At 44.6% G+C, this 21392-nt stretch overlaps 1 protein-coding gene across 1 annotated transcript in view; it reads left to right on the top strand.

Annotated features, from left to right (window-relative positions):
* Nucleotides 1-2265: 2265 nt before the first annotated feature.
* Nucleotides 2266-21392, top strand: part of LOC142692702 (armadillo repeat-containing protein 5-like) — a 31280-nt gene continuing 12153 nt past the window's right edge. Inside the window, exons 1-4 of the mRNA XM_075847601.1 lie at nt 2266-2699; nt 8868-8898; nt 9812-9919; nt 11200-12016. Coding sequence (XP_075703716.1) covers nt 2352-2699; nt 8868-8898; nt 9812-9919; nt 11200-12016 — 1304 coding nt within the window. The 5' untranslated portion in view covers nt 2266-2351. The remainder of the gene's footprint in view (nt 2700-8867; nt 8899-9811; nt 9920-11199; nt 12017-21392) is intronic.

The raw sequence follows: 21392 nt of genomic DNA on the forward strand, positions 1-21392 counted from the left end.
TGTATGGAAATATCTCTCACATAGAGACTGACCTGTTATTACCAGACCTGACCACTAGGGGTATATAGGGGTCCTCTCACTGTATGGAAATATCTCTCACATAGACTGACCAGTTATTACCAGACCTGACCACTAGGGGTATATAGGGGTCCTCTCACTGTATGTAAATAGCTCTCACATAGAGACTGACCTGTTATTACAGGACCTGACCACTAGGGGTATATAGGGGTCCTCTCACTGTATGTTAATAGCTGTCACATAGAGACTGACCGGTTATTACCAGACCTGACCACTAGGGGTATATAGGGGTCCTCACTGTATGGAAATATCTCTCACATAGAAACTGACCAGTTATTACCAGACCTGACCACTAAGGGTATATAGGGGTCCTCTCACTGTATGGAAATAGCTCTCACATAGAGACTGACCTGTTATTACCAGACCTGACCACTAGGGGTATATAGGGGTCCTCTCACTGTATGTAAATAGCTCTCACATAGAGACTGACCTGTTATTACCAGACCTGACCACTAGGGGTATATAGGGGTCCTCACTGTATGTAAATAGCTCTCACATAGAGACTGACCAGTTATTACTAGACCTGACCACTAGGGGTATATAGGGGACCTCTCACTGTATGGAAATAGCTCTCACATAGAGACTGACCTGTTATTACCAGACCTGACCACTAGGGGTATATAGGGGTCCTCTCACTGTATGGAAATAGCTCTCACATAGAGACTGACCTGTTATTACCAGACCTGACCACTAGGGGTATATAGGGGTCCTCTCACTGTATGGAAATATCTCTCACATAGAGACTGACCAGTTATTACCAGACCTGACCACTAGGGTTATATAGGGGTCGCCTCACTGTATGGAAATAGCTCTCACATAGAGACTGACCTGTTATTACCAGACCTGACCACTAGGGGTATATAGGGGTCCTGACTGTATGTAAATAGCTCTCACATAGAGACTGACCAGTTATTACTAGACCTGACCACTAGGGGTATATAGGGGACCTCTCACTGTATGGAAATAGCTCTCACATAGAGACTGACCTGTTATTACCAGACCTGACCACTAGGGGTATATAGGGGTCCTCTCACTGTATGGAAATAGCTCTCACATAGAGACTGACCTGTTATTACCAGACCTGACCACTAGGGGTATATAGGGGTCCTCTCACGGTATGGAAATATCTCTCACATAGAGACTGACCAGTTATTACCAGACCTGACCACTAGGGTTATATAGGGGTCGCCTCACTGTATGGAAATATCTCTCACATAGAGACTGACCTGTTATTACCAGACCTGACCACTAGGGGTATATAGGGGTCCTCTCACTGTATGGAAATATCTCTCACATAGACTGACCAGTTATTACCAGACCTGACCACTAGGGGTATATAGGGGTCCTCTCACTGTATGTAAATAGCTCTCACATAGAGACTGACCTGTTATTACAGGACCTGACCACTAGGGGTATATAGGGGTCCTCTCACTGTATGTTAATAGCTGTCACATAGAGACTGACCGGTTATTACCAGACCTGACCACTAGGGGTATATAGGGGTCCTCACTGTATGGAAATATCTCTCACATAGAAACTGACCAGTTATTACCAGACCTGACCACTAAGGGTATATAGGGGTCCTCTCACTGTATGGAAATAGCTCTCACATAGAGACTGACCTGTTATTACCAGACCTGACCACTAGGGGTATATAGGGGTCCTCTCACTGTATGTAAATAGCTCTCACATAGAGACTGACCTGTTATTACCAGACCTGACCACTAGGGGTATATAGGGGACCTCTCACTGTATGGAAATAGCTCTCACATAGAGACTGACCTGTTATTACCAGACCTGACCACTAGGGGTATATAGGGGTCCTCACTGTATGTAAATAGCTCTCACATAGAGACTGACCAGTTATTACTAGACCTGACCACTGGGGGTATATAGGGGACCTCTCACTGTATGGAAATAGCTCTCACATAGAGACTGACCTGTTATTACCAGACCTGACCACTAGGGGTCCTCTCACTGTATGTAAATAGCTCTCACATAGAGACTGACCAGTTATTACCGGACCTGACCACTAGGGGTCCTTCACTTGGATAGGAAGACGTGACTCGCCTAGAACAGGCTATTTCTCACCTTTTTAGGTACGGTCCGTCTAGAATGAAGACTGGTCACAAACGATCCCATCCCCATTGAACAGGAAGTCATATGGTAACGCCATAAACAACCAGTACAGCCCCCGGATCTACGGCCCAGTCACTTCACTATACGTCACACCAGGCTCTTATTTCCGCTTTTCAGAAACTACAAGTTCCGGCATGCTTGGCGTTGATGGGCGATATCGCGCGTGCGCGCTCTCTTTCCTTGGCTCGGTTCCGGTGTTCGTACTGATGTCCTGCTCGTCACTCTCTTCCTGTCTATCTCGCCTATCGGCAGCGGCGGAGGACCCAGCCGGTCTGGGGAGGGCGCTCAGTGAACTGCGGAGCCGCCATGTGTCCCGGGCGGGGGGGGCCGGTCTGTTCCGGAGGCGGGGCGGGCTCGCTCTTCTCCTTGCGCTGCTCACGGATCCCGCGCGGGCTGCAGTTCTCGGAAACTCTCGACGGAACCTGGAGCTCGCGCTCAGTCTTCTGGCCAATAGCTGCACAGAGGCGGGCAGCCGTTCCCAGGTGAGACACGCCCATTGCTGCCATTCATTGGTTGGCTAGCGCCTTTATCAGTGGTGGCCCCTCCCCTGCTGAAATATGGGGTTGTGTCTTCGTCATACAGTCCGGTGATGGGATGAGGTTGTGTCTTCATCATACAGTCAGGTGATGGGATGAGGTTGTGTCTTCTTCATACAGTCAGGTGATGGGATGAGGTTGTGTCTTCATCATACAGTCAGGTGATGAGATGAGGTTGTGTCTTCATCATACAGTCAGGTGATGGGATGAGGTTGTGTCTTCATCATACAGTCAGGTGATGGGATGAGGTTGTGTCTTCATCATACAGTCAGGTGATGGGATGAGGTTGTGTCTTCATCATACAGTCAGGTGATGGGATGAGGTTGTGTCTTCATCATACAGTCAGGTGATGGGATGAGGTTGTGTCTTCATCATACAGTCAGGTGATGGGATGAGGTTGTGTCTTCATCATACAGTCAGGTGATGGGATGAGGTTGTGTCTTCATCATACAGTCAGTCAGGTGATGGGATGAGGTTGTGTCTTCATCATACAGTCAGGTGATGGGATGAGGTTGTGTCTTCATCATACAGTCAGGTGATGGGATGAGGTTGTGTCTTCATCATACAGTCCGGTGATGGGATGAGGTTGTGTCTTCATCATACAGTCAGGTGATGGGATGAGGTTGTGTCTTCATCATACAGTCCGGTGATGAGATGAGGTTGTGTCTTCTTCATACAGTCAGGTGATGAGATGAGGTTGTGTCTTCTTCATACAGTCAGGTGATGGGATGAGGTTGTGTCTTCTTCATACAGTCAGGTGATGAGATGAGGTTGTGTCTTCATCATACAGTCCGGTGATGAGATGAGGTTGTGTCTTCTTCATACAGTCAGGTGATGGGATGAGGTTGTGTCTTCTTCATACAGTCAGTCAGGTGATGGGATGAGGTTGTGTCTTCTTCATACAGTCAGTCAGGTGATGAGATGAGGTTGTGTCTTCATCATACAGTCAGACAGGTGATGAGATGAGGTTGTGTCTTCATACAGTCAGTCCGGTGATGGGATGAGGTTGTGTCTTCTTCATACAGTCAGTCAGGTGATGGGATGAGGTTGTGTTTTCATAATACAGTCCGGTGATGAGATGAGGTTGTGTATTCATTATACAGTCAGTCCGGTGATGGGATGAAGTTGTGTCTTCTTCATACAGTCAGTCCGGTGATGGGATGAAGTTGTGTCTTCTTCATACAGTCAGTCAGGTGATGGGATGAGGTTGTGTCTTCTTCATACAGTCAGTCCGGTGATGGGATGAGGTTGTGTCTTCATCATACAGTCCGGTGATGGGATGAGGTTGTGTCTTCATCATACAGTCAGGTGATGGGATGGGGTTGTGTCTTCATCATACAGTCAGTCAGGTGATGAGATGAGGTTGTGTCTTCATCATACAGTCCGGTGATGAGATGAGGTTGTGTCTTCTTCATACAGTCAGGTGATGGGATGAGGTTGTGTCTTCTTCATACAGTCAGTCAGGTGATGGCATGAGGTTGTGTCTTCTTCATACAGTCAGTCAGGTGATGGGATGAGGTTGTGTCTTCTTCATACAGTCAGTCAGGTGATGAGATGAGGTTGTGTCTTCATCATACAGTCAGACAGGTGATGAGATGAGGTTGTGTCTTCATACAGTCAGTCCGGTGATGGGATGAGGTTGTGTCTTCTTCATACAGTCAGTCAGGTGATGGGATGAGGTTGTGTTTTCATAATACAGTCCGGTGATGAGATGAGGTTGTGTATTCATTATACAGTCAGTCCGGTGATGGGATGAAGTTGTGTCTTCTTCATACAGTCAGTCAGGTGATGGGATGAGGTTGTGTCTTCTTCATACAGTCAGGTGATGAGATGAGGTTGTGTCTTCATCATACAGTCAGACAGGTGATGAGATGAGGTTGTGTCTTCTTCATACAGTCAGTCAGGTGATGGGATGAGGTTGTGTTTTCATAATACAGTCCGGTGATGAGATGAGGTTGTGTATTCATTATACAGTCAGTCCGGTGATGGGATGAAGTTGTGTCTTCTTCATACAGTCAGTCCGGTGATGGGATGAAGTTGTGTCTTCTTCATACAGTCAGTCAGGTGATGGGATGAGGTTGTGTCTTCTTCATACAGTCAGTCCGGTGATGGGATGAGATTGTGTCTTCTTCATACAGTCAGGTGATGGGATGAGGTTGTGTCTTTATCATGCAGTCAGTCAGGCGATGGGATGAGGTTGTGTCTTCTTCATACAGTCAGGTGATGAGATGAGGTTGTCTTCATCATACAGTCAGGTGATGGGATGAGGTTGTGTCTTCATCATACAGTCAGTCAGGTGATGGGATGAGGTTGTGTCTTCATCATACAGTCAGGTGGTGGGATGAGGTTGTGTCTTCATCATACAGTCAGGTGGTGGGATGAGGTTGTGTCTTCATCATACAGTCAGGTGATGAGATGTGGTTGTGTCTTCTTTATACAGTCAGGTAATGGGATGAGGTTGTGTCTTCTTTATACAGTCAGGTGATGGGATGAGGTTGTGTCTTGGGATGAGGTTGTGTCTTCATCATACAGTCAGTCAGGTGATGAGATGAGGTTGTGTCTTCATCATACAGTCAGGTGATGAGATGAGGTTGTGTATTCATCATACAGTCAGGTGATGGGATGAGGTTGTGTCTTCTTCATACAGTCAGTCAGGTGATGAGATGAGGTTGTGTCTTCATCATACAGTCAGTCAGGTGATGGGATGAGGTTGTGTCTTGGGATGAGGTTGTGTCTTCATCATACAGTCAGTCAGGTGATGAGATGAGGTTGTGTCTTCATCATACAGTCAGGTGATGAGATGAGGTTGTGTATTCATCATACAGTCCGGTGATGAGATGAGGTTGTGTCTTCATCATACAGTCAGGTGATGAGATGAGGTTGTGTCTTCTTCATACAGTCAGGTGATGAGATGAGGTTGTGTCTTCTTCATACAGTCAGTCCGGTGATGGGATGAGGTTGTGTCTTCTTCATACAGTCAGTCAGGTGATGAGATGAGGTTGTGTCTTCATCATACAGTCAGGTGATGGGATGAGGTTGTGTCTTCTTCATACAGTCAGTCAGGTGATAGGATGAGGTTGCGTCTTCATCATACAGTCAGGTGATGGGATGAGGTTGTGTCTTCTTCATACAGTCAGTAAGGTGATGAGATGAGGTTGTATCTTTATCATAGTCAGTCCGGTGATAGGATTAGGTTGTGTCTTCTTCATACAGTCAGTCCGGTGATGGGATGAGGTTGTGTCTTCTTCATACAGTCAGTTCGGTGATGGGATGAGGTTGTGTCTTCTTCATACAGTCAGTCCGGTGATGGGATGAGGTTGTGTCTTCTTCATACAATCAGTCAGGTGATGAGATGAGGTTGTGTCTTCTTCATACAGTCAGGTGATGAGATGAGGTTGTGTCTTCTTCATACAGTCAGGTGATGGGATGAGGTTGTGTCTTCATCATACAGTCAGGTGATGGGATGAGGTTGTGTCTTTATCATACAGTCAGTCAGGCGATGGGATTAGGTTGTGTCTTCTTCATACAGTCAGGTGATGGAATGAAGTTGTGTCTTCTTCATACAGTCAGTCAGGTGATGAGATGAGGTTGTGTCTTCATCATATAGTCAGGTGATGGGATGAGGTTGTGTCTTCATCATACAGTCAGGTGATGGGATGGGGTTGTGTCTTCATCATACAGTCAGTCCGGTGATGGGATGAGGTTGTGTCTTCTTCATACAGTCAGGTGATGGGATGAGGTTGTGTCTTCATCATACAGTCAGGTGATGAGATGAGGTTGTGTCTTCTTCATACAGTCAGTCAGGTGATGAGATGCGGTTGTGTCTTCTTTATACAGTCAGGTGATGGGATGAGGTTGTGTCTTCTTCATACAGTCAGTCAGGTGATGAGATGAGGTTGTGTCTTCATCATACAGTCAGGTGATGGGATGAGGTTGTGTCTTCTTCATACAGTCAGTCAGGTGATGGGATGGGGTTGTGTCTTCATCATACAGTCAGTCCGGTGACGAGATGAGGTTGTGTCTTCATCATATAGTCCGGTGACGGGATGAGGTTGTGTCTTCATCATACAGTCCGGTGACGGGATGAGGTTGTGTCTTCATCATACAGTCAGTCAGGTGATGAGATGGGGTTGTGTCTTCTTCATACAGTCAGGTGATGGGATGAGGTTGTGTCTTCATCATACAGTCAGTCAGGTGATGGGATGGGGTTGTGTCTTCTTCATACAGTCAGGTGATGGGATGAAGTTGTGTCTTCTTCATACAGTCAGTCAGGTGATGAGATGAGGTTGTGTCTTCATCATACAGTCAGGTGATGGGATGAGGTTGTGTCTTCATCATACAGTCAGGTGATGAGATGAGGTTGTGTCTTTATCGTACAGTCAGGCGATGGGATGGGGTTGTGTCTTCATCATACAGTCAGTCCGGTGATGGGATGAGGTTGTGTCTTCTTCATACAGTCAGTCCGGTGATGAGATGGGGTTGTGTCTTCATCATACAGTCAGGTAATGGGATGAGGTTGTGTCTTCATCATACAGTCAGCTGATGGGATGAGGTTGTGTCTTCATCATACAGTCAGCGGATGGGATGAGGTTGTGTCTTCATCATACAGTCAGGTGATGGGATGAGGTTGTGTCTTCATCATACAGTCAGGTGATGGGATGAGGTTGTGTCTTCATCATACAGTCAGGTGATGGGATGAGGTTGTGTCTTCATCATACAGTCAGTCCGGTGATGGTATGAGGTTGTGTCTTCTTCATACAGTCAGTCCGGTGACGAGATGAGGTTGTGTCTTCATCATACAGTCAGTCAGGTGATGGGATGAGGTTGTGTCTTCATCATACAGTCAGGTGATGGGATGAGGTTGTGTCTTCATCATACGGTCAGGTGATGGGATGAGGTTGTGTCTTCATCATACAGTCAGGTGATGAGATGGAGTTGTGTCTTCTTCATACAGTCAGTCCGGTGACGAGATGAGGTTGTGTCTTCATCATACAGTCAGGTGATGGGATGAGGTTGTGTCTTCATCATACAGTCAGTCAGGTGATGGGATGAGGTTGTGTCTTCATCATACAGTTAGGTGATGAGATGAGGTTGTGTCTTCTTTATAAAGTCAGGTGATGGGATGAAGTTGTTTTTTCATCGTACAGTCAGTCCGGTGATGAGATGAGGTTGTGTCTTCATCGTACAGTCAGTCCGGTGATGGGATGAGGTTGTGTCTTCACCATACAGTCAGTCTGGTGACGAGATGAGGTTGTGTCTTCATCATACGGTCAGTCCGGTGACGAGATGAGGTTGTGTCTTAATCATACAGTCCGGTGACGGGATGAGGTTGTGTCTTCATCATACAGTCAGTCAGGTGATGGGATGAGGTTGTGTCTTCTTCATACAGTCAGTCAGCTGATGGGATGAGGTTGTGTCTTCTTCATACAGTCAGGTGATGGGATGAGGTTGTGTCTTCTTCATACAGTCAGTCAGGTGATGGGATGAGGTTTTGTCTTCTTCATACATTCAGTCAGGTGATGGTATGAGGTTGTGTCTTCATCATACAGTCAGTCAGGTGATGGTATGAGGTTGTGTCTTCTTCATACAGTCAGTCCGTTGACGAGATGAGGTTGTGTCTTAATCATACAGTCCGGTGACGGGATGAGGTTGTGTCTTCATCATACAGTCAGTCAGGTGATGGGATGAGGTTGTGTCTTCTTCATACAGTCAGTCAGCTGATGGGATGAGGTTGTGTCTTCTTCATACAGTCAGGTGATGGGATGAGGTTGTGTCTTCTTCATACAGTCAGTCAGGTGATGGGATGAGGTTGTGTCTTCTTCATACAGTCAGTCAGGTGATGGGATGAGGTTTTGTCTTCATCATACAGTCAGTCAGGTGATGGTATGAGGTTGTGTCTTCATCATACAGTCAGTCAGGTGATGGGATGAGGTTGTGTCTTCATCGTACAGTCAGTCCGGTGATGAGATGAGGTTGTGTCTTCATCATACAGTCAGTCCGTTGACGAGATGAGGTTGTGTCTTCATCATACAGTCAGGTCGAGACATTATGGGGAGCTGTCTTTAGTATCAGATGTACGTAGCTTCTCTATATGATTCTCGCTGTTTGTTTCAGGTGCGGCAGCTTGGAGGGATTTCTGCTTTGGGTAAGTTTTTTTTTTTATTGGTTTTGTCCCTGTTTCTTTAACCTTCTTTCCCTTCGTAAGTGGGTTCTTATTTTGGGCTACGATACTGATCGCAGACAAGCCGTTATCAGGGAAAGTGCTCCTAGGCCACATGGCTCTTCTGTCCGCTTCCCACAGACCTGTCCGGGAGAGACCCCGGGGACTGAACAGAGCAGGACCCAAATATATCCGCTATTCTTCACGGGAACTGTTATCGTGTAGTCCTAAATGATGAGGGTTCAGATAAAGTGTAGCACAATTACCTGGACCGTGCGAGTGCTGACGGACATCCGCAGACTCCAGCCACAACTAAGATAGTCGCCAAAATACTAAACCTGCAGTAACTCCCGATCGGATCTGCGAGTTATTCAAGTCTTTCTTTTTTTCAAGCAAATACCTAATTTTCGTGAGATTATAACTTCAATTGATTCATCGCATTATACTGCGTTCTAGAAAATATATAAATGTTTTAGTGAACATAAAGATGTCCTCTCCCTCCCCTCCGTTCCTAAAGAGTCTATCGCTGGTGTTTGGGCACAACCACGTACCGTATAGGATGGATAATGGGGTGAAGGTTGCACATGTGACCCGGCCGGTGGTGCTACAAGTGTAATCGAGGGCTATGACGTCACAGACCATGTCTGCCACGTCTTGGCCCTCAACTACACTCCTCACAAGTGGGGACCACCGACTGGGGGCCTCCATTGGGCTTGATGTGCAGTCCTAGAAGAGTGGCGGCTCTTCTTGGCGGCATGAGTCAGTTTGGTGCTTGTAAGGATCGTTTTAAGTGTAAAGCTCTTACTGTGATGGAGCAGAGCGGCCCTCAGTGGGACACCACACTGGTGGGCGTTGTAGAGTCGCAGCATCTGAATTCTTCCATTCTGTTCTTTTGCAGTTTGCATTCTGCAGTCTGTGTGTGTGGATTCCATATGGAACAGGGTGTCTCGTGCTCTCGGAAACTTGGCTTTGGACCCACAAAACAACGTTCTCATCCACCAGTCAGGTGAGTGAGCGGCGCACCAGGTGAGATGCGGCACGTGCTCTGCCGTGGACCTTTTGATTTTTAGGGTTTAAGACTGCAATTAAGAACACGAAATCTACGTGGTGTTTCATTCATTATATGCCTAAATCTGTCTATTCGTACACGCCTCTCTATGGCCATAAGTATGTGCACCCCCCTTATTGCCGAGTTCAGTCATTTCAGCCGCGCTCCTTACTAACAGGAGCATAAAAACCATCAACGGGTCAATGATTAGTTCAGCACTAGTGCCCTGGTAGTGCCCCCTGGTAGTGCCCGGGTAGTTTCCAGGTAGCAGGGAAGGGAAATCTTAAAGGCGTCTGGCTATATTTTAGTTTCTTTATGAGGGGGTAATAAAGAATAAGACCCTCACTGATGAAGTCATTTCACTACTCATAACGTCACAAAGGGCCGGAGAAGTGATTATCTGCTTCCTCCAGGAGGTGATACAATGGTCTATGGCCTTGGGGTGACTGGATAAGCTGACGGCTCTACTAATGATAACCACATCACAAGTGACTGCTGGGGGCCCGATGTCGTCTGGGTGGGTTACACCTCTGTCGTCTGGGTGGGTTACACCTCTGTCCATAGTAATTATTCTGAAGCCCCAAGTATATTTAGAAGTCCCTTTTTATTATGTCTTTAAATAAACTTTAGATGAAGAACCTCTTAAATTCTGCAACCCAGAGTGATAATATGAGGGGTTGTTCGCTTCTGGGTTTGTCAGTGCGGTTTTTCGGGAAGGCCCTTCTCTGTTTCAGCAAAACAATCTCCTGTGGACAAAGGGAAGACCATAAAACCATTGTTTGCTGTCGTGCCCTCAACCCCTGACTGAGCCCTCGTCACCCACCGCCCGTCCCCGCTCGTGCCCCTAACCCCTGACTGAGCCCTCGTCACCCACCGCCCGTCCCCGCTCGTGCCCCTAACCCCTGACTGAGCCCTCGTCACCCACCGCTCGTGCCCGGTGACTAGATGGATGATTTTACCCTTGTGGGACTTCTCCGTTATGTCTCCTACTGGACAGGATGGATTTTACAGTCGGGCCAGGAGGACAAGGAGTAAAGATGAAGGTCCACATGTCTTGTCCTCCAATAAATGTGTCCTCAGAATAGACTCCAAAACCTTCCAGAATATGACGAGGCCGCCGCGGGGCCGGACAAGTTTCTTCTTTTCTCTGACTGACTGTATTTTCTTTCTGGCTTTTTTTTGAGAGGTCTCCTGGTTGTGCTTCGTCTTGTTGACACTTCGTATTTGTCTGTCTTTAGGTGCAGTTTCTACTTTGGTGCAAATTTTGCAAAGTTCACAAGATGGCGGCTGCCTGCAGAGCTGTCTGCGAGCGCTCCGTATCCTGGGGGACTCTCCGGCACACAGAATCTCTGTCTGTGACCAGGGCGGTCTTGCTCCTTGTGTCCAGATGCTCAGCTCTCCAGACCCGGATTTAGTGTGCGCTGCGGTGCGAGCCGTGTGTGAGCTGAGTCGCGGCTGTTCTCTGGACTGTGCGGAGCAGCTGAGCCTTGCGGTCCCCACCCTGGTAACACTCACAAGTGCAGAGGACGTGAAAACCAGTGTGCGGCAGGCTGCGCTGGCAACGCTCTCCAATCTCTGTAATCAGGGAGCTCTGCGGCCCCTACTCGGCAATGCCGGCACCATCCAGCTCCTTATAGCAGAAGTCACAGCGTTGCTGGAGGCTCCTACACGGTGCCTTCCCCTGGTCAGATCGCTCTGTCTGTGCTGCCGCGAAGCCCTGAATCGTCGCAGAGTCCGGGAATTGGGGGGACTGGAACTGCTTCTGGATCTGCTGCGCAACCCTCACTACCGGTCTGTTCACCAAAAGATTACCGCCGCATTTCTGCACTACTGCCATGACACTACTGCCCTCGCCATGCTCGGCTCCGGGGGCCTCGCACCTCTATTAGCAAAAAGATTAGAGGAAGTGGTGTGTGCCGCAGAAGAGCGGGGGGATTCACACTGCGTACGGGAGGCAGCTGCTGCAGAGGAGGATCGTGGATCTGCTTCTTTTGATTTCCCGACAGAGCCCAAAAAGAAGAGAGATCAAGGAGGAACCTCGGAGGAGAGTCTGAGGTAAGGGCGGTGTATATACTCTGTCTTATATGACCTGTATACACTAGAGGTGGGAAGAGGAGGTGACTGCTGTATATACTCTGATGTCTTATATGACCTGTATACACTAGAGGTGGGGTAGGTGATCCCTCAGAGGAGGTGACTGCTGCTTTGTGTGGGGACTCATAGTAACGCAGCCTGTGCGGGTGTGATCGCCCTCTTCTTACTTCAGGTAGAACAATTCTATGTGCAATTCAAGGGAAATCCTTGTCAGAAATCTGCACCTTGATCGCAGATTTCCAGTTTTCTGTACGTCAGATCTGCGTGAGGATTGGCCTTCGGCTGGATTCACACATCGCGTATTTGTTGCAGATTTTTGAGCCAGAGGTGGATCCAGTAGGAAGGAGAAGGATCATTTCTTGCTTTTTATCTTTCCCATTCCTTTTGAAACCACTTCTGACTTTGGTTAAAAAATTTGCAACAAATATGTGATGTGTGAATCCTGCCTTATTGATGTGTGATGTGTGAATCCAGCCTTATTGATGTGTGATGTGTGAATCCAGCCTTATTAATATGCGATGTGTGAATCCTGCCTTATTGATGTGTGATGTGTGACTCCTGCCTTATTAATATGTGATGTGTGAATCCTGCCTTATTAATATGCGATGTGTGAATCCTGCCTTATTAATATGTGATGTGTGAATCCAGCCTTATTAATATGTGATGTGTGAATCCAGCCTTATTGATGTGTGATGTGTGACTCCTGCCTTATTAATATGTGATGTGTGAATCCTGCCTTATTAATATGTGATGTGTGACTCCTGCCTTATTAATATGTGATGTGTGAATCCAGCCTTATTAATATGCGATGTGTGAATCCTGCCTTATTGATGTGTGATGTGTGACTCCTGCCTTATTAATATGTGATGTGTGAATCCTGCCTTATTAATATGCGATGTGTGACTCCTGCCTTATTAATATGTGATGTGTGAATCCAGCCTTATTAATATGTGATGTGTGACTCCTGCCTTATTGATGTGTGATGTGTGACTCCTGCCTTATTAATATGTGATGTGTGAATCCTGCCTTATTAATATGTGATGTGTGACTCCTGCCTTATTAATATGTGATGTGTGAATCCAGCCTTATTAATATGTGATGTGTGACTCCTGCCTTATTAATATGTGATGTGTGAATCCTGCCTTATTAATATGTGATGTGTGAATCCTGCCTTATTAATATGTGATGTGTGACTCCTGCCTTATTAATATGCGATGTGTGACTCCTGCCTTATTAATATGTGATGTGTGAATCCTGCCTTATTAATATGCGATGTGTGAATCCTGCCTTATTAATATGTGATGTGTGAATCCTGCCTTATTAATATGCGATGTGTGAATCCTGCCTCATTAATATGTGATGTGTGAATCCTGCCTTATTAATATGCGATGTGTGAATCCTGCCTTATTAATATGTGATGTGTGAATCCTGCCTTATTAATATGTGATGTGTGAATCCTGCCTTATTAATATGTGATGTGTGAATCCTGCCTTATTAATATGTGATGTGTGACTCCTGCCTTATTATTATGTGATGTGTGACTCCTGCCTTATTAATATGTGATGTGTGACTCCTGCCTTATTAATATGTGATGTGTGACTCCTGCCTTATTAATATGCGATGTGTGAATCCTGCCTTATTAATATGCGATGTGTGAATCCTGCCTTATTAATATGTGATGTGTGACTCCTGCCTTATTATTATGTGATGTGTGACTCCTGCCTTATTAATATGCGATGTGTGAATCCTGCCTTATTAATATGTGATGTGTGACTCCTGCCTTATTATTATGTGATGTGTGACTCCTGCCTTATTAATATGCGATGTGTGAATCCTGCCTTATTAATATGTGATGTGTGAATCCTGCCTTATTAATATGCGATGTGTGAATCCTGCCTTATTAATATGCGATGTGTGAATCCTGCCTTATTAATATGCGATGTGTGAATCCTGCCTCATTAATATGTGATGTGTGAATCCTGCCTTATTAATATGCGATGTGTGAATCCTGCCTTATTAATATGTGATGTGTGAATCCTGCCTTATTAATATGTGATGTGTGAATCCTGCCTTATTAATATGTGATGTGTGACTCCTGCCTTATTAATATGTGATGTGTGACTCCTGCCTTACTAATATGTGATTTGTGAATCCTGCCTTATTAATATGCGATGTGTGAATCCTGCCTTATTAATATGTGATGTGTGACTCCTGCCTTATTAATATGTAATGTGTGAATCCTGCCTTATTAATATGTGATGTGTGACTCCTGCCTTATTAATATGTGATGTGTGAATCCTGCCTTATTAATATGTGATGTGTGACTCCTGCCTTATTAATATGCGATGTGTGAATCCTGCCTTATTAATGTGTGATGTGTGAATCCTGCCTTATTAATATGTGATGTGTGAATCCAGCCTTATTAATATGTGATGTGTGACTCCTGCCTTATTAATATGCGATGTGTGAATCCTGCCTTATTAATATGCGATGTGTGAATCCTGCCTTATTAATATGTGATGTGTGACTCCAGCCTTATTAATATGCGATGTGTGAATCCTGCCTTATTAATATGTGATGTGTGACTCCTGCCTTATTAATATGTGATGTGTGACTCCTGCCTTATTAATATGTGATGTGTGAATCCTGCCTTATTAATATGTGATGTGTGAATCCTGCCTTATTAATATGTGATGTGTGACTCCAGCCTTATTAATATGTGATGTGTGACTCCAGCCTTATTAATATGTGATGTGTGACTCCTGCCTTATTAATATGTGATGTGTGACTCCTGCCTTATTAATATGTGATGTGTGAATCCTGCCTTATTAATATGTGATGTGTGACTCCTGCCTTATTAATATGTGATGTGTGACTCCTGCCTTATTAATATGCGATGTGTGAATCCTGCCTTATTAATATGTGATGTGTGACTCCTGCCTTATTAATATGTGATGTGTGACTCCTGCCTTATTAATATGCGATGTGTGAATCCTGCCTTATTGATGTGTGATGTGTGAATCCAGCCTTATTAATATGTGATGTGTGACTCCTGCCTTATTAATATGTGATGTGTGAATCCTGCCTTATTAATATGTGATGTGTGAATCCAGCCTTATTAATATGCGATGTGTGAATCCAGCCTTATTAATATGTGATGTGTGAATCCAGCCTTATTAATATGTGATGTGTGAATCCTGCCTTATTAATATGTGATGTGTGACTCCTGCCTTACTAATATGTGATGTGTGACTCCTGCCTTATTAATATGTGATGTGTGAATCCTGCCTTATTAATATGCGATGTGTGAATCCTACCTTATTAATATGCGATGTGTGAATCCTGCCTTATTAATATGTGATGTGTGAATCCTGCCTTACTAATATGTGATTTGTGAATCCTGCCTTATTAATATGTGATGTGTGAATCCTGCCTTATTAATATGTGATGTGTGAATCCTGCCTTATTAATATGTGATGTGTGAATCCTGCCTTATTAATATGTGATGTGTGAATCCTGCCTTATTAATATGTGATGTGTGAATCCTGCCTTACTAATATGTGATTTGTGAATCCTGCCTTATTAATATGTGATGTGTGAATCCTGCCTTATTAATATGTGATGTGTGAATCCAGCCTTATTAATATGTGATGTGTGACTCCTGCCTTATTAATATGTGATGTGTGAATCCAGCCTCATTAATATGCGATGTGTGAATCCTGCCTTACTAATATGTGATTTGTGAATCCTGCCTTACTAATATGTGATTTGTGAATCCTGCCTTATTAATATGTGATGTGTGAATCCTGCCTTACTAATATGTGATTTGTGAATCCTGCCTTATTAATATGTAATGTGTGAATCCTGCCTTATTAATATGTAATGTGTGAATCCTGCCTTATTAATATGTGATGTGTGAATCCTGCCTTATTAATATGTAATGTGTGAATCCTGCCTTATTAATATGTGATGTGTGAATCCAGCCTTATTAATATGCGATGTGTGAATCCTGCCTTACTAATATGTGATTTGTGAATCCTGCCTTATTAATATGTGATGTGTGAATCCTGCCTTATTAATATGTGATGTGTGAATCCTGCCTTATTAATATGTGATGTGTGAATCCTGCCTTATTAATATGCGATGTGTGACTCCTGCCTTATTAATATGTGATGTGTGAATCCTGCCTTATTAATATGTAATGTGTGAATCCTGCCTTATTAATATGTAATGTGTGAATCCTGCCTTATTAATATGTAATGTGTGAATCCTGCCTTATTAATATGTGATGTGTGAATCCTGCCTTATTAATATGTAATGTGTGAATCCTGCCTTATTAATATGTGATGTGTGACTCCTGCCTTATTAATATGTGATGTGTGAATCCAGCCTTATTAATATGTGATGTGTGAATCCTGCCTTATTAATATGTAATGTGTGAATCCTGCCTTATTAATATGTAATGTGTGAATCCTGCCTTATTAATATGTGATGTGTGAATCCTGCCTTATTAATATGCGATGTGTGAATCCTGCCTTATTAATATGTGATGTGTGAATCCTGCCTTATTAATATGTGATGTGTGAATCCAGCCTTATTAATATGCGATGTGTGAATCCTGCCTTATTAATATGTGATGTGTGAATCCAGCCTTATTAATATGCGATGTGTGAATCCAGCCTTATTAATATGTGATGAGTGAATCCTGCCTTATTAATATGTGATGTGTGACTCCTGCCTCATTAATATGCGATGAGTGAATCCTGCCTCATTAATATGTGATGTGTGAATCCTGCCTTATTAATATGTGATGTGTGAATCCTGCCTTATTAATATGTGATGTGTGAATCCTGCCTCATTAATATGCGATGTGTGAATCCAGCCTTATTAATATGTGATGTGTGAATCCTGCCTCATTAATATGCGATGTGTGAATCCAGCCTTGTTGTTTACATCCAGTGATAAAAAGCTGTCCTGGTCGTCTGATGGACGCGCACGTTCATGGCTTGTTGGGCTCCGTCCACATCCTGTACATAATTTCCGTCACAGATTTTAAAGCAAATCCTCATTCCTTGTATGCAGATTTTTGTGGATTTAGGCGCAGATTTTACCCTTTGACTTGACAGGCTGTGGATTGAAAAATATGGCTGAACTAGAATGGGTGCAATAAAGGGCGACCAAGGCAAATCAGGGAATGGGCAGATTGCAGGACCAAGAAAGGTGATTAAACCCGGGGCTATTCAGTTTAGAGAAAAGACGGCTCAGGGGCGACGTAATTACAATGTCCAAATATATAACCAGACCGGACACAGGGCGACCCCCTAATGTTATTACACCTAGGCCTGGACAAGGGGGCGACCCCCTACATCTAGAGCAAAAAATGTTTTACCATCGTCACAGATTGGGATTCTCTACTATAAGATCAGTCACACTATGGAACCTCTACTGTAAGATCGGTCACACTATGGAACCTCTACTGTAAGAGCAGTCACACTATGGAGCCTCTACTGTAAGATCAGTCACACTATGGAACCTCTACTGTAAGATCGGTCACACTATGGACCCTCTACTGTAAGAGCGGCCACACTATGGAGCCTCTACTGTAAGATCAGTCACACTATGGAACCTCTACTGTAAGATCGGTCACACTATGGAACCTCTACTGTAAGATCAGTCACACTATGGAACCTCTACTGTAAGATCGGTCACACTATGGAACCTCTACTGTAAGAGCAGTCACACTATGGAGCCTCTACTGTAAGAGCAGTCACACTGGAGCCTCTACTGTAAGAGCAGTCACACTATGGAGCCTCTACTGTAAGAGTGGTCACACTATGGAGCCTCTACTGTAAGAGCAGTCACACTATGGAGCCTCTACTGTAAGAGCAGTCACACTATGGAACCTCTACTGTAAGAGCAGTCACACTATGGAGCCTCTACTGTAAGATCAGTCACACTATGGAACCTCTACTGTAAGAGCGGTCACACTATGGAACCTCTACTGTAAGATCAGTCACACTATGGAACCTCTACTGTAAGATCAGTCACACTATAGAACCTCTACTGTAAGATCAGTCACACTATGGAACCTCTACTGTAAGAGCAGTCACACTATGGAACCTCTACTGTAAGATCAGTCACACTATGGAACCTCTACTGTAAGAGCAGTCACACTATGGAGCCTCTACTGTAAGAGCGGTCACACTATGGAACTCGCTGCCACAGGATGTTGTGATGGTTGATTCTTTGAACAAGTTCTGGAGGGGCGTTGATGCCTTTCTTGATTAATATTACAGGTTATGAGTACTAGATTCTGGAGATGGGATGTTGATTCAGGGGTTTATTCTGATTGGCTGATTTGGTGTTGGGGAGAATTTTTTCCCCCTAATGAAGCAATAGTCATCCACCTCATGGGGGTTTTACCTTCCTCTGGAGTAACACGGTAGGATTATGGGTTGGACTGGTTGGACCTGGGTCTTCTTTCAACCTTAACTATGTAATCCTGTCCTGTAACCACAATCAGTCCTGCACCGGCGTGTCCGTCACATGATCAGGGCACATTATTTTTCCCATTTGTAAGTGAACAATAACGTTTTCAATTGAGAGACAGCAAGCAGAGATCTAGAAAGAGTAACCATTTATTTGCTAAAAGCGTAATCCCCCTTTTACTGCTCCTTGGATTATCTAACAGTATGACTTGTCGTATAATAATTGGTTAATAGCGTTACTTAACCCTGTAGATGCCGGTCTCCAACCGACTGTATCTTGTATGTACTACGTGGTCTCCTGTAACGCAATGTTGGCTTCAGAAGGTGAGGATTATATAAGAAGGATCAATAATAAAATGGCTGCAGTAATAGGAAGGCCGCGAAAAGCTTGTATGTGCGGAATTCACCTGTGGAAGGCGTCCGATCATAAACGTGGCTGCTGATCTGTAATGGGCCTGTGGTTTAGCCCTCGTGATGTCACATACGGCCAGGATACAGCGGTGGTAGATTACATACAAGTACTAGCTGGAGATGATGGGTGTAGTGCTCCTGGGCCACGACTCTTCATTATTACAATATTCTCCCATCTCGTCTGAGGCCAGAGAACGAGGGAAGCAGCTGTACGGGACCATTAGGGTCTATGTTGGGATCAGTCCCTGGCTTGTGTGCACTATAATAAAAAACACCCCACCCCTCCCCCCCTCCAAAAAAAAAAAACTCTTCTATGAACACGAAACCATAGATTGTACAGTATATTGTATGTTCCTCCACGTGTCTTCTATATCATTACTGGTCTACACGTGGGATCCATCGCTCTCTAGATTGTACAGTATATTGTGTGTTCCTCCACGTGTCTTCTATATCATTACTGGTCTACACGTGGGATCCATCGCTCTCTAGATTGTACAGTATATTGTGTGTTCCTCCTCGTGTCTTCTGTATCATTACTGGTCTACACGTGGGATCCATCGCTCTCTAGATTGTACAGTATATTGTGTGTTCCTCCACGTGTCTTCTGTATCATTACTGGTCTACACGTGGGATCCATCGCTCTCTAGATTGTACAGTATATTGTGTGTTCCTCCGCGTGTCTTCTATATCATTACTGGTCTACACGTGGGATCCATCGCTCTCTAGATTGTACAGTATATTGTGTGTTCCTCCGCGTGTCTTCTATATCATTACTGGTCTACACGTGGGATCCATCGCTCTCTAGATTGTACAGTATATTGTGTGTTCCTCCACGTGTCTTCTGTATCATTACTGGTCTACACGTGGGATCCATCGCTCTCTAGATTGTACAGTATATTGTGTGTTCCTCCACGTGTCTTCTGTATCATTACTGGTCTACACGTGGGATCCATCGCTCTCTAGATTGTACAGTATATTGTGTGTTCCTCCTCGTGTCTTCTGTATCATTACTGGTCTACACGTGGGATCCATCGCTCTCTAGATTGTACAGTATATTGTGTGTTCCTCCACGTGTCTTGTATATCATTACTGGTCTACACGTGGGATCCATCGCTCTCTAGATTGTACAGTATATTGTGTGTTCCTCCACGTGTCTTCTATATCATTACTGGTCTACACGTGGGATCCATCGCTCTCTAGATTGTACAGTATATTGTGTGTTCCTCCTCGTGTCTTCTGTATCATTACTGGTCTACACGTGGGATCCATCGCTCTCTAGATTGTACAGTATATTGTGTGTTCCTCCACGTGTCTTCTGTATCATTACTGGTCTACACGTGGGATCCATCGCTCTCTAGATTGTACAGTATATTGTGTGTTCCTCCGCGTGTCTTCTATATCATTACTGGTCTACACGTGGGATCCATCGCTCTCTAGATTGTACAGTATATTGTGTGTTCCTCCACGTGTCTTCTGTATCATTACTGGTCTACACGTGGGATCCATCGCTCTCTAGATTGTACAGTATATTGTGTGTTCCTCCACGTGTCTTCTGTATCATTACTGGTCTACACGTGGGATCCATCGCTCTCTAGATTGTACAGTATATTGTGTGTTCCTCCTCGTGTCTTCTGTATCATTACTGGTCTACACGTGGGATCCATCGCTCTCTAGATTGTACAGTATATTGTGTGTTCCTCCACGTGTCTTGTATATCATTACTGGTCTACACGTGGGATCCATCGCTCTCTAGATTGTACAGTATATTGTGTGTTCCTCCACGTGTCTTCTATATCATTACTGGTCTACACGTGGGATCCATCGCTCTCTAGATTGTACAGTATATTGTGTGTTCCTCCACGTGTCTTCTATATCATTACTGGTCTACACGTGGGATCCATCGCTCTCTAGGTTGTACAGTATATTGTATGTTCCTCCACGTGTCTTCTGTATCATTACTGGTCTACACGTGGGATCCATCGCTCTCTAGATTGTACAGTATATTGTGTGTTCCTCCTCGTGTCTTCTGTATCATTACTGGTCTACACGTGGGATCCATCGCTCTCTAGATTGTACAATATATTGTATGTTCCTCCGCGTGTCTTGTATATCATTACTGGTCTACACGTGGGGTCCATCGCTCTCTAGATTGTACAGTATATTGTGTGTTCCTCCACGTGTCTTGTATATCATTACTGGTCTACACGTGGGATCAATCGCTCTCTAGATTGTACAGTATATTGTGTGTTCCTCCGTGTCTTCTATATCATTACTGGTCTACACGTGGGATCCATCGCTCTCTAGATTGTACAGTATATTGTGTGTTCCTCCATGTGTCTTCTGTATCATTACTGGTCTACACGTGGGATCCATCGCTCTCTAGGTTGTACAGTATATTGTATGTTCCTCCACGTGTCTTCTGTATCATTACTGGTCTA

The sequence above is a fragment of the Rhinoderma darwinii genome (assembly GCF_050947455.1).
Source record: "Rhinoderma darwinii isolate aRhiDar2 chromosome 5 unlocalized genomic scaffold, aRhiDar2.hap1 SUPER_5_unloc_4, whole genome shotgun sequence".
Taxonomy (NCBI): domain Eukaryota; kingdom Metazoa; phylum Chordata; class Amphibia; order Anura; family Rhinodermatidae; genus Rhinoderma; species Rhinoderma darwinii.